This window comes from Arachis ipaensis, chromosome B2, assembly GCF_059453495.1.
Source record: "Arachis ipaensis isolate K30076 ecotype BB chromosome B2, ASM5945349v1, whole genome shotgun sequence".
Taxonomy (NCBI): Eukaryota; Viridiplantae; Streptophyta; class Magnoliopsida; order Fabales; family Fabaceae; genus Arachis; species Arachis ipaensis.
Window position 1 is genome coordinate 14,041,484 of NC_142437.1, and position 14,814 is coordinate 14,056,297.

Here is a 14,814-nt window from a genome sequence, read left to right on the forward strand (position 1 = left end):
TTAATATTTATTGTTAATGATAAATTTACTAGAAAATGTTGTGATTCACTAACATAAATTTAGTTTATTTTCAATTAAGTTAATATAGTGATGGAAAAAAAATATAATTTATTCTCTTAATTTTGATTTTTGAGTACTATATACTTTAAACTTTTAATATGTATAATTTGACTTCTTATAATATTTGTTATTTTTAAAATTTTGGTGTATTAAAAATCTAATATATCTAAACATATATTAATAGTCAAATACATTATATTATTAATAATAAAAAAATTACAAGTTTGCTAATATTTTCTTTTATATGCTCTAGTTATTCTCTACTATCCAAGATTCTATTATTAATATTATTATTATTTAAAATAATTTTATATAAATAAATTTTAATATGTTTATATTTATCATGACTACAGTAATTATAAAGTATTATTAAAATTAAAATGATATTTTTTATATTTTAATAACACTTTTAATTTTAAAAAATGTTACTAATAATAAAAATATTATTTAAATTTTAAAAATATTATAACCACCATAATGATTAAAACATATTCATACTAAAATGAGTTTTTTATATATCCTAATCATAGAAAATAAAAAATAAAGATTTATTATGGAAAAGTAAGTGGTGAGTGAGAAGCATGAGATAGAGATAGGGTTTAGGTTCATGAGTGGCATGCCACCCTAGCTTAGCTTAGTAAGTAGCTGCTTCTCTTTTATCATATCTGATTTACTCTCAGTTCTGACCCTAACACTAAAAACCCTAACCCTAACCCTAATCTAACTAGCTAGTGTCTTAGCTTAAGCTTAGCATCATCATGATCATCATGCCTTCTCAGCTGTTCATTTCTAACTTTCTTAGCTGTATGGGTGTGTTCAATTTTTTCCCTTTAATTTATTTTTTGTTTTCATAGTTTACCACTGTGCATGTATGATACCCTTTTCTTTAATTCACTGTTCCACAAGGTGGGTTATGTCTCTATACTCCATATAGCCATGATCACATTTTCTATTGATCTTTCACATTTGTCCCATTCTTTCTCTCTCTTTCTCTCTCTATATATATTCCTTCTTAGTTCTTAGGTTTACCTTTGTGGCTTCAAGTTGAGTTCTTCATGTGCCCATTTAGCCCTTTAGGTTTAGGGTATCCCTTAATTCATATTCCCTCTTTTCTCCTTTACTCACCTTCAAAGTTTTTATCTTTCTTGACCCTTCTTCTCAAATAATTATGAGGGATTGATGAAACTAAGTAAATAATAAAGATCACAAGGGAAAAAGTGAAGCTGCCAGCATGATCTAGCTTTGGTTAGTGAAAGCTATTAACAAAGATTATTAGTACAAATTATTAACCTTTACTAGGTCATGCTGTGCCAGCCTCACTCCTTCCTATTTGGAGACCAAACCAATCAAAATCTTATTCATTTATTCATTTCAACACTACAAGCAAGGTGATGATGATCAAGGTATAGTTATGACTATATAACAATAATATATATATATTTTTTTCACTGTGTTAGCATAGTATATTCTTTTAGTCTAAGATTCTATTGTGTATACCAATAATAGTTTCTTTTTCCCCTTTTACTTGGTTTTCTGTTGTTACCTTTGCATATATTCTTTTGATCTTTCCTTTGTGTTTTCAGTGCAAACTATTATTGCTTGCCAAAATGGGAGATAATATATATATAAATGAAAGTACATGTATTTTTATGTTATATCCATAGATTGCAATGATTCCCTGTTCCTAACTTTATATTTTGATTTGCTAACAACACCATATACATTTGAAGTAGCTTTCTTCTTTGTTTTCTTCTTATTTCTTTAACCACACAAATCTTGATCCACTTGTTCAGATTCTGCCTAGTTTTATTTCTTGAATACACTAGAATGTAATTAGTTTGTACATAATATTTTTAGATATGGTGTCAACATGCTCTAAAATGAAATTATTGTGTTAAATATGTAGCATGAACATTTTTGAAATGTTTCTTCTGGGCTGCATAAAATGCCAATGAACACAGCACAATAAGATTAAATGCATTATGTTTGATTCAATGCATTTTTTTATCTAAAGTGAAGATTAAAATAGTGTGTAACTGTTTGTTGAATGGAATGTTGAAAGATCTTGAAGTGCAACACTATAAATTAGTGTTATATTTATGCCTTATATGCACCAATTATTTTTTTTCTTGATCTCAATGATGATAATAAGGATCTTAGAAATACAAATGAATATATAATCTTATTTTCATATATATATATAGAGAGAGAGAGAGAGAGAGAACATTGCCTAGAGAAATATTCTTTTATTGGTATTGTCATTCTGAAAATGATTGTTCTTGCTGGAGAATAATTATATTATGTATATGATAAGATATGGCTATATGCATTTTTTGGTAGATATTATCTGAACATGTGTGAATGTATGATACAGATAAAACTTAAAAGGATAAGAGATGTGAGGCTTGCATCATATAATAGAAAGTTTAGTTTGCTTCATCTACCAAAAAATGATAATGATAGAGTGTGTATTTTGCTATTCATGTAACCTTCAATAGAGAGAGGTTTTTTCTATGTTCTTTAATTTATTTTGGTGTATGTTTTTATTTTAGTTTTTTGCTAAATATTCATTATTTATTTATCTATTTATAGCATATGGTGTTTGTTTCTTATCCTTGCCGGTTTCATCACTCATCATCTGAGACTAGATAATCACATGATCCCAAATTGTTTCTTATATTATGACAAAATTTAATTTCTGGCATTATATTTTATTTATTATATTTGTATATATTTATTAGGAAAAAAGAGAATATTGAATGATAAAAGTTAATTTTATTGGAAGTACCTTACTTTGTTTTATAAATTAAACGTCAATTAATTCTTACAAATTCTCTTTTATTTAAATTGCAATGCTCTTGCCTTAGTCTAATTTTATTATGGTCTAAAGAAATTCAACTAGCAGTTCAAAATTTAAGAATGAATTAATAATGGTGATAGGAAGTAATGTCATAGTACATAGGCAGTACAAATCGATAAATTTAAATATGAAAGTAATTAATTCATTGGGTTTTCATTTGGCTGCTGTATTTATGACACAACTTCTCTTGTATGCTGATTCGATTTACAACAAAAAAAATATTATTTGTACATCAAAATTAGTTATTAACGTATAAATACATATATAATAGTTGATTTTAGTGTAAATAAGTACTTAATGAATTAATAATTATGTTATCTGTAATTTTAATATGAATTTGATTATGATTTTATTATTTTTAATTTTAATATAAATTTAATTTGTATTTTTTATTTTATTAATACTTTTATTAAATATGTAGAGATGATAATGGGTATTATTTTTGTCACGAGTCTCCATTTAGTTATCTTCTTAGGGATTGTGGATATATTGAGCTAATTTTTTTTAGGTAAATTTTGTTAATATTACGACTTTTTTTTTTGTGACTAATGTTTTTTTTTTTGCTGACTATAAATATTACGACTTTGATATAATAGAAGTGTTTAGAATAAATAAAAATTGTGAGTAGCGATTTTAAATAAGATAAAAAATTAAAAATAACCAAAAAATTTTTTTTTCACGATTTTAAATAGGATAAAATCTGAAAAATGATAATTTTTTAAATTTAAAAAAATTGTAATTTATAAAATTATGAAACACGATTTTTTTTTTTTATACAAATCGTCATCTACGATTTTTGTTACTTCTTACTTGACTCTTAAGTTTATCACATTTGTAGAATGCACAGGGTTAGATTCATATTAGTATATTATACAACTTAATCTATCATATATCATATGAAATATAATTAGGAACTATATGATAGTATCTATGAATATATTTTAAAAATTAAAAAAATAACATAATATAATAAGTCAAATTACCATAATTCAATTTAATCCAACTCAATTAAGTATAAATCGAACACAATTTATCATAATTTAATTTACACACACAAAATTCATAATGTATTTATTATAAAAGTAACCATTTAAAAATTAACTTAAAAATAACTTTTAACATAATAACACATAAGTTAATTTTAAAGGTACTTTAGTAATAGTTTAAAAATAATATTTAGCGGGGCTGTTTTTTTTAAACAGTTTTTTGTTTTTTTTTTTTTGTTGTTTTTTTTTTCAGTCACAAAAAAAAAAAGACGCTTTAGTAATTTTACATATTTAAAAATCCAGGGAATTTCTATAAAATGGGTACTTATTGCTGTTTTCGTTTCTGTTTAATTCGCAGAGGGGGTTTAATCTCTGTCTCCATGGATAGTTGGTAAGTCATCATTTAGCCTCTCAATTGGTAAATTACCATTTTAGTCTCTTATTGCGGATACTAGTTTTGTCTCTTTCTTTATCATTCTTAGAAATATAAAATAATTAAAAAATATAAATATATTTTTAAAAAATTTTGCATTAAATATTTTTATTTTTAAAAAAATTTTAGAAGTGTGACACAAAGATTTATAGATTTTATTTTTATGAAATTTAAAAACTTTAATGTAATAAAATTTTAGAGATTTATTTAAGTATATATCCATAACTAAATATTATATTTTATTAAAAATAATTGTTTTTTTTTTTTTTTTTTTTGTGGATAGGGGTATGTAAGGTCGAGTGAAAATTGAAAAATATAAGGGCTTAGACAAAGTTTGGGTTGAAGGTGGTGTATACTATATGAGTAGGTTGAGTTTTAGAAAAATGTTAAACCTTTGAAAAGGATTAAGTTAAAGTCTAAATTCTAGAATAATCTTTGCATTGGCAATTCAAGTTAGAGCAAGGTTGTGAGAACCGGATCGGTCATTAAATTGGTTGAGTAACTTGTTTAATGGTTTAATGGTTCAATCGAGGTCGAATCGTGGTTGAATCGGTTTAATTAAATATACAGTAAAATTATTTAAAAAATTTAATATATAATTTTAAATATTTAAATTCAATAATTTCTAAACTAATAAAATTTAAAATTTAACAATTTAATACAATAAATTATTCATAATTATTATTAAAATAAAAATTCATAAACAGTTTCAAATATAAAATTTTACGACTAAAAAAAATCAAAACACAATAAATTGCTTTTTCAGATTTCAACAAATTCAAATTATCTGCTTTCTTTAGTTACTATTATTTAATAACACTTAGAGTTAGGGCTGACAATGGGTAGGGTAGGGTAGGGTTTGGACTCTACCCTAACCCTATCCGCGGGTTGAGAATTTCTCAACCCTACCCGCACCCTAAAGTTCTAAATCCTACCCTATTCTATCCGCAGAAATATCAAATTTTTTCAAAGTAAATATAAAATTCAATCATTTCAAATTTTATACATATTAATAACATAAAAAATAAAAAAACTAATATTTTAAATTACTAAATTAACTAATTAGATTAGTGGTTGTTCACTTATTGTAAGTTATTACATAAGGAAAGTTGTGGGTTCAACTCTCACTTACTTCACTATATACTTATTTTTTAATAAAATATGTGTTATATATAAGGTGCAGATAGGGTACACCCTAAACCCGTACCCTACCCTACCCGCAGACATACCCGAACCGTACCCTACCCTATCCGCAGCGGGTTGGGTAGCCTATCCTACCCAAACGGGTTGGACCGGGTTGGGTACCCGCGGGTAGGATATGAATTGCCAGCCCTACTTAGAGTAATGCAAGAATGTGTACTCATTCTATCTAGAACACCATTCCATCCTAATACTTCAACAATGCATGTCATTGTTACTAATGCACTTTTAATGGTAGAATTACATACACCAGTCATTACAATAATTACAACAATTTAGAATCCAAATTATATCAAAATTCTATATAGCATTCAAAATTCAGAATCCAAACTTAAACTTATATCCAAATTATATTCAGTAAAATTCAGAATTACAGAATGATTAACCAAATAAAAAAATCAACTCAATTCAAATCAGTGGACAAAACTCATAAAAATAGATTACGGAAAAGCAAAAGAACTGCATCAATTCATATAATTAACCAAATACAAAAAATTAACTGAATTCAAATTAGTGGACTAAATTCCTCACTCCAGCAACCAACAATTCATATAGTTAATAAACAAAAAAATTAATTGAAAAACCATTAAAACTCACGGTGGCAGAAGTGCAGAACAGACGAGCAGACGACATTGACAGAGAAACTTTCGACAACCAAACGAGCAGACGACGTCGACCGCGGAAGTTTCGGAGTTCAGACGACGGAGGAACGAAACAGGCGGCGAAAAAGGAATGAAACTCAACTGCTGGCGGCGATGGCACCTACCCTCTGGCTGAGGAGAAGAGTTCGGCGACGGCTTCTGGCTACTACTACTGCTGGATGAGAGGGGCAGTGGGTTTTCAGCGACCGGAGCAAGCGGCGGGTGGAAAGAGATTTAGGGTTGGGTTGGCGTCACACAGAGAGTCAGAGAGAAAGGGGTGGGGTGGGGACGACGACGGAGAGGGAGATTGCAGTGCTGGGTTGGAGACGGCTGGGAGAGAAAGAAAATGATTTCAGAAGGGAGAGGGTTAGTGGGTTACGCGTTAGGGTTGATTTGGGACTGGGTCAGTGAAAGTGCATTTTGTTCTCTTTTTTTTTTGGCGTAAAAAACGACGCCGTTTTTTAGTAAGAAAACAAAACCGGACCTTTAAAAAATTCGGCCGGTTCGTCCGGTTCATCTGTTAACCACTGGTTCAGCCAATTTTTTAATAGGTTTTTTGTAAGATGGTTTTGTACGTGGACCAGACCGGCCAACTGACCAGTTCCTGGTTAACCCGGTTGAACGGTCGGTTCGGTCTGGTTTTCAGAACCTTGAGTTAGAGAACTGTATATGCAGTTACTTCATTTTTCCTTATGCCTTTTTGTTTAATCGGAGATAGGGAGACTCGCAATTTCTTAAATGAGTATAGAGAAACTATGCTATTTGAACTATAGCTCATTGGCTTGTTTTTTTCTTATGTTATTAATATTGCACTCCCCATAATTTCTAACTTTTCTTTTATCTAATCTTTTGTTACCAAACATTTTTTATTAATATTTTACTCCACTCGAAATACAAGAATGATTCATTTTAGTAATAATTAATGATTCATTTTTTGTCTAATTTTTTGTTGTCAAATATTTTCGATTAAATATAGTTAGTTATTTTATAATGTTAAGTTTTAACTCCTATACTATTTTGGAGGGCTATACTTTATATTAATTTTTTTAACATCAAAAATTTCGGTAATAATTCTTTAAATGCTAATGAGTTAAAAGATAATTTTTAATAAATTTTTAGAAATCGTTTAATATTCTGTTTTAACTTTATAGGTTTATAAAAAATAAGTTTATAAAAATATAGATTTTCTAAAATTTGACACAAAAATTAGATTTCTATTCTTATTTATTTTTATTTTTTTTGATATTTTACTTGAATTCAAATGAAAAGTATTTCCTTATTGATATATGTTTTAAAGTTAATATAGAATAAATAAACAATTAACTTATTTAGTAAATGTCAATAATCTATATCAGTATTAAATCGAATTAAACTGATTTGATTAACGAACTACATATGGGATGTTCACTAGTAAATCGAATTAGGTCAATTCAAATTCGATTTACTAGTATGCACTATGTTTTATGTCAATTTGATTTACTACTAAAAAACTAATTCGAATTAGGTTAATTCGATTTATATAGATATGTATATGAGACTTTAACGCAACGATTTTTATTTCAAAAAATTCATGTAATTTTGAGATACTTTGGTTTAGTTATGCATTTACCTTTGTTTTAAGAGACATAGTTATATAATATAATATTAATTTAATTTAATTTAATTTGTTGATCACTTTTAACTTATATCTATATTTTTTTACTCAAATTCTTTTTCCATATCCTTCACAATATCACATGACTTGAAGATTCTCACCCTTAAATACCAAAAAGTAAATAAATCTCACCCATCCACCCTTGTCAAACTCATTTGGTTCAAGTTAGTCATTCGAACATGTCATTGCTAATTAATTGCTAGTATATAGTATGTGAGGTAAAATTTGTCAAATCTCATTTTAATGGTAATATGTTACTAACAGAAAAATAACAAAAGTATAAACTTCTATTTATTTAGAATTACGAGAATAGTTTAGAATTCTCAATTTTTTTAATTTTTTATATAAGAAAAAATATATTTTTTGTTCTTTAAGTTTGGAGTTTCACTACACACTCAAGTAATTTTACATTCAAGTTCATCCAAGTCATTTAGTTTACGCTGTCAGACTTCGTCTTCTTTTCTCCTCCTCATCCTGCTTCTTCTTCTCCTTCTCCTTCTCCTTTTTCTTCATCTTTTTTCATTATCGTCATCGTCACCACCACCACATTTATCTCCTTCTTTTCCTCCTCCTCCTCCTCCTTTAAGTTTTATTTTATTTCAATTTTGTTTCAAAAATTTTTAATTTGTATCAAATATACTTCTGACAACTAAATTTTCAGAAAATTTAGAACTAATCTAATAATAATACATGACAACTATATCTGGTTTATATGTGCTGATAGTTGTGTTCTTGTAAAATTATTGGTGAATTGGTCCTAAATTTTTTAAAAAATTAATCATTAGAAATATATTTTATGCAAATTGAATACTTTTTGAACAAAATTAAAACAAAATAAAATTTATGAATATTTTTAAAATTTTTAACAAATTTTAAGAATAAAAAATATATTTTACCCTTTTATACATATAATTTCACATAATTACCTATAAAATTTGGGTTCACCTAAGTATTTTGGATTCTTTTATAAGTGGAAGAGGTGAATTGAAATAAAAGGAAGCAACTTTGTTAGATGAAGACTATAAATAAGGTTAAGTATATATGAAGGTTAGTTTTACGTATTCAAAGACAAATAAATCAAAGTCTTTGACCTTAATCTCACCAAGCTAAGTTACATCACCAAAGACCAAACTAGGTTGACTTTACATTATCTTTGACTTAGGTGAAAGTCTCCAACTCACGTGTATAGTATTTTCCTTATGTAGTGTAACAAAAACATGTTATGTTCAGCCTTGAATAAGTCATAAAAATTATACAAATGAAAATGAAAATGATTAGACTAAATACAAAATAAATTAAATTAATAATGCATGTTAATGGCCTCATTATTTAAATTAATGTGAGATCAATTGAGCAACATCATTCTTGCAAATTCTTCATAGCTGACTTGACCATCACCATCCAAATCTGCCTCTCTTATCATTTCTTCAGCTTCTTCATCTGTTAGCCTCTCTCCCATTTTCATCATCACTTGTCTCAGCTAAAAATACATAAAATAAATAAATAAAATTAGCTCTTTCTAGTCATGGTTAATTCATAAGTTAGAATTGAAAAAAAAATGTCCTTTAGATTATATTTGAAAAAGAGACTGAAATTAGGAGACAGAAACTAAATTACGTTTTTGTACTATATTTGATATAAAAAGTATTAAATTGAGTTATATTTTAATATTATGTTTAGTTTAAGATAAATATGAAGATTGAGGATAAATCTGAAATTTGAAATGTTAAATGAGGATATTTTTTTTAAAAAATATTATTGAAGTTTCAGTCTCTTTCCTAAAAAATTTTAATTTCCTGTATTTCTACTTTTTAAAAATACTGAAGAGACTGAAATTTTGTGTCTCAATATTAAAATTTTAATTTTAGATCTAATCACTGAACAGTGAACACAATACTAAATTCTAGTCCTCTAATCTCATTCTCCATTTTTAAAAACAAATGCTACCTTATATTGTTTGCTATTACAGAAGAGAAATATTTAAAAGACATAGTATGCTATTGGATTAAATTTTCACTAACAATATTTAGTGTGTAAGATTTTTACATTAAAAAGAAATTCCATTACAAATTGATCAGCAATACATGGCACATTATTTTTTACCTCAGTGGCTGATATGTATCCATCATTATTTCTATCAAACACTTTAAATGCATCTTTTAACTCCTCAGCCTGATTTTCCTGTTACAATAATTGACAATAACATCATTATTAATCTCAAGCAAATACTTCAAATATTTTTATTTAAAAAAAAAAGGAGAAGAAAATGCTCAAAGTTCAAACTTGGTGGCCTAATTAATAAGCAATTCCTCCATGTATATAGTTTTTCTAACCTTGATTTTCCTTCCCATAAAAGTTAAGAACTCTTCAAAATTTATTATCCCATTTCCATCAATATCAGCTTCACTAATCATTTCTTGGACTTCTTCTTTTGTTGAATTTCCATCTAATTGTTGTAAAATTGCTATAAGCTCTTCCAAAGTAATGAATCCTATATAAGACACCAATTAATAAGAATAATGTCAGCATAAAATTGAATCATAAATAAAGGCAAACATGATAATTAATTAATAAGAACATATATAATTGGTGCATATTAAACAATAAATGTAAACATTTAATATAATTTTGTTGGTTTGTTTCACTAAGCCGAAAGCCTAATGACTAATCTATACTGTAGAGACATATAAAATAGACAACCTTATCAAATAAGCAAACTCTATTTTTATCTTTTAGGAAGAATCGAATTCGAAGGTGATGGTTAAGAAATACTATAATTAAAAGAATTTAATTTTGATGCACTGTCAGTGTAAAATTATTTTACACGTATATCCAATCACATAACGCCATATTAGTAAAAATAACTACCTTTTACATTAACTGCGTGAATGGTCATCCAAAAGAACGGTTGTGATTGCGCGACTGTATAAAATGCTTTACACTATTCGTGCATCAAAATTAAACTCTAATTAAAATGCACAAAAGAACTCACCATCAGAGTCCTTGTCAATTACAGAAAAAGCTTCCCGAAATTTAGCAATCTGATCTTGTGTTAATGAAGTTGCCATTTAAATTCTTGTTGTTGAAGGTACAAAAACTGAAGTGTATATATATAGTAGCTTGAAAATTCTCTAATAGTATGAATTGGTTGTTGGGGTGAGAGAGAAAAAATGTTTGTCTTATGTCTTATGATGCTGTTTTCTTTGTCTCCTTCAGTCCTTTGTGCTTTTATAGCTGAAAGGGGAAATTTTTATTTTTATTTTTATTTTTTATTTTTCTCTTTGTTCCTTCAATTCATTGATTAGTCAAACTGTCAACACACGCTCATGATGGAGAAATCATAAATCAAAGTGGAGAAAACTTCCAGAATCCACAAGTCTTGAGTCCTCTATTAAATCGTTGAAAACTTTCAATTATATTGGATTTCATTATTCCTATGTATCTAAAACATTAAATCGTTTGTTAGTCTTTTAATTTTCTTTTCTATTGCTTTTACTTCTTTGAACAAAGTTTACCGATACAATTTAATACCCTTTTTTCTTTCTAAATAAGTGTCTATTTTTGAAATTTGTGATGATTATCGTAAATAAGTGTCTAGTTCAAATTAATTATGTTACGTGGACACAAAAATTTAATTACCTATTAACCTATTATAAAAATACATATTTGGTATTTATAAGAAAAATGATTATATTGCTATAAATTAACATATGTTTATTCTATCATTACAGTATTGATTATTATGTTATAAAATATTTAATTATTCTAACAATTCATTACTTTGTCAAATAACATGTATGAAAATATATGACAATTAATTTTATGACTTAATTTTTATGTTGAGTGAGCATTTTTTATTTGAAAAAGCTATGCAACATAATTTTTTATACTAGTAATCTTGTTAAATACTAGAGCAAAAAGAATAAATAGAAAGAGAAGACAAATATAAAAATTTTAATAAATAAATGCGACACTTTTGCGGGTTTTTTTTTTTTTTTTTTTTGCTATGAAAGTAAAAGTAGTGATATATTCTAACTTATAATTTTTTGTATTTTTCAAAAGTGTGAAATGTACATAAATTGAAAGGTTCGATTTTTGTACTTCAAAATTTTTTATTTTTTTTAACAAAAATCTCTCGATTCAATTTTTGTACCTCTTACAAATTGGATGGTCTAATTTCCACTTCACTAATTAACTGTTCCATATTTAAAAATAATACTTTATCAGTCCACATTTTAAAAAAATGCCATTGTCACTCCAACGTCAAAAACAAAAAGTGCACTTCTTTTGTATAATTAACTGAATTATCTAATATATTTAAAATGATTTTCCTAATTCTTATGCATAAACTAAATTAAACATTTATTTAGGCATAGGTTACTTTCATTGACCTACCAAAACAAACACACATTAATTGTAATTGGAAACAAATGGAGTAGGTAATAGATAATCTAGAATAATGGAAACTAAAAAAAACCTTTAGCTCTTATATCATTTATTAACACTTTTCTATCCGTGCATTTGTTGAATTAAACATTAAACTTTGAATTATAGGACATTTCAGAACACTCAAAAATTTAGTAAAAATTAACCAACAACTGTCATATTTGAACACGTGCATTCTATTCTAACCTTAACCCCAAATGGTTGACACTTTTGTTATTTCAGCTACGTTATAAGTTGTTGACCAAAAAAACAAAGTTTTCAAGTCGAAGATAGATTTTGCTTTTTTTTTTCCTGGTTCATAACTTGTTGAAAATTCCATTAGTGTGGTTTGGAGTAATTAATTTGTGTTCTTTCTCTCTGCAGGTCTCTGAGGGTAGCTACAATATTTATTCCGGTATTATACCCGATAAAAATTAAACAATAAATTACTCTTTTTTATTTATATATTATCGTCTATCATTTTTTGTACATCTTTTATTTGATAATAAAATATTATGTTTTGAGTTAAATTCTAAATAATTAATTTATCGCTCGTATCATTTTCATTTTGATGGGATTATTAAACCTGAGAAATACTCGTGTAAATCCATGTTTCAAAAACGTATTTTTGTCCCAACTTTAAGTATGCTTTAAATTGATTAAATGTATAATTATTTTATATAATAAAAATGTGTAAAATATATTTATTATATTTTTTTTTATGGAGAAATATATTTATTATATGATACGATACTGTTATACGTACAAATATTTTTAGTAACCAGTTATTTTATAAAATAATATATAAGAAAATGATAATTTATTTTATAATTTCAGGAAAAAAAATATTAGAGCAATTGCTTTCGATTTATCTACATTAAAATACTATTTACATATTAAAAATTAATTATTAAATCAATTATCTTATATTTATGTTGTATAATTTAATTTATTTTTAATATATATTTTATATTTTAATATGTATTTTTTATTAATAATTAATTTTAATAATTGATTTGATTGACGATAGAAGAATATAGTAAATATTAAATAAACAAGAATTGTGAATTAGTTCTTTTTAAGTAATTTTTGTCTTTTTTTTAAATTCCCCGGCTATGCACCTCATGATTAGTTCTTGTTGACGTTAATTGCATTTTTTTTTACTAGATGCAAAATATGGTTTATCCTTAAATATTTTTTATTAAGTAAAGAATATTATATTATTTATTAATTAAATAAATGTTAATTGCTAATTATTTTTGTTAGGTAAAATCGAAAGCCTACTAACTTATTTATTATCTCTAATAACATATTATTTTCTTAAAAATACTACACTTTCTACTTTATTTTTAAAATGTATTAGCATTTTTTTTTTATCAGAAAGATGAATTAGACGATCTCTAATCTCAGTCAAGTCTCGAATCCAAATGTATCTATTACACTAGGCTATGCGTGCAAAGCGTTCACATTCTAAAACGCATTAACATTTGAAACATTCATATAGCTTCTATCCGGAGCCAATGATTACCCTGTGTGAATGTTTTTTTTTTTTTTTTTTTTTGTTATCCACGGTATTTTTCAGTCCGGCAAATCAAGAACTAATCCGTTACGATATTAAGTTTTATAAGGGTTTGTCATTAGCCAATAAATTATTATATACACAAAGCGAAATTCGAATTTTTGACATCACTTGTTTAATAAACTAATAACTAGACCAACCCAACTTGGTTACCTTGTGTGAATGTTGGTAGGTTCCCAGAAAGCAAACATTTTAGGCAGGCCTGGTCCATATAGCAAGTGACAAGAGTGCACTGAACTTTCAGTGTTAGATGGCAATGTGCCATAATGAATTGGGTTCGTTATGGCCCAACTTGATTGACCACACTTTCTTCCACACATTGTAATGCAAATTTGATTCAAATGTCTTCCTTTCCCACTTCAACTGCTAATTCCATCTTGACCAAAAAAAAAACTGCTAATTCCATGCTCACCTCAAAAAATACCAATTTCATGCTGGACCATATTAATATTTTTTAATAAATTTAAATTAAATTACACTATTATAGGTGACATTCTTGTAACAAAAATAATAACAAAAGAAGGTATAATAAATATTACACTAATTATATGTAAGATTAAAGTTACATAACATTTGATAACTTATGTTTTGTAAATTGTTGACACTAAAGAGAAGTTAATACAAGGATTTGTCTATGGTGGAAAAAGAATTTTGTGGTTCTTTAAGGACCCATTGATAAGATTCCTAACTTGTGGTTAGTATTGCAGCCATATAGTATTTATGTGTGTTTGTATTGTGACCCAAAATATTTTATAACAGCAAATGGGTCTCTTATAATTAAGGCAAGCAAGCATGATTTGTAGGCCTACATTCTTTATTTGTAGTCTATACATTGGCATTCAAAGAAAAGGTTTTATGAATGATTTTTTTTTGTATAACACTTTTTTTTTTTTTTAAAAGTATAACTCTGATGAATATTTTTATTGCGTTGTTATATTTATTTGCTAGTTATAATGAATAATTTGTTTGCCTTGTT

General features: G+C 26.5%; 1 protein-coding gene and 1 long non-coding RNA gene across 2 annotated transcripts; one reads left to right on the forward strand and one right to left on the reverse strand.

The window, feature by feature from the left end:
- Positions 1–667: 667 nt before the first annotated feature.
- LOC107624909 (uncharacterized) lies at positions 668–12,807 on the forward strand. The gene is made up of 3 exons (XR_001617003.3): positions 668–1,463; positions 4,265–4,297; positions 12,644–12,807. It is a non-coding gene; the product is annotated as an uncharacterized LOC107624909 (long non-coding RNA).
- Positions 8,870–10,902, reverse strand: LOC107624908 (uncharacterized). Its single transcript, XM_016327395.3, has 4 exons — positions 10,827–10,902; positions 10,168–10,325; positions 9,938–10,015; positions 8,870–9,314 (listed from the first exon to the last, which is right to left on the reverse strand). Exons 1-4 carry the CDS (start codon positions 10,900–10,902, stop codon positions 9,180–9,182), a joined length of 447 nt encoding a protein of 148 aa, XP_016182881.1. The 3' UTR covers positions 8,870–9,179.
- Positions 12,808–14,814: the final 2,007 nt, after the last annotated feature.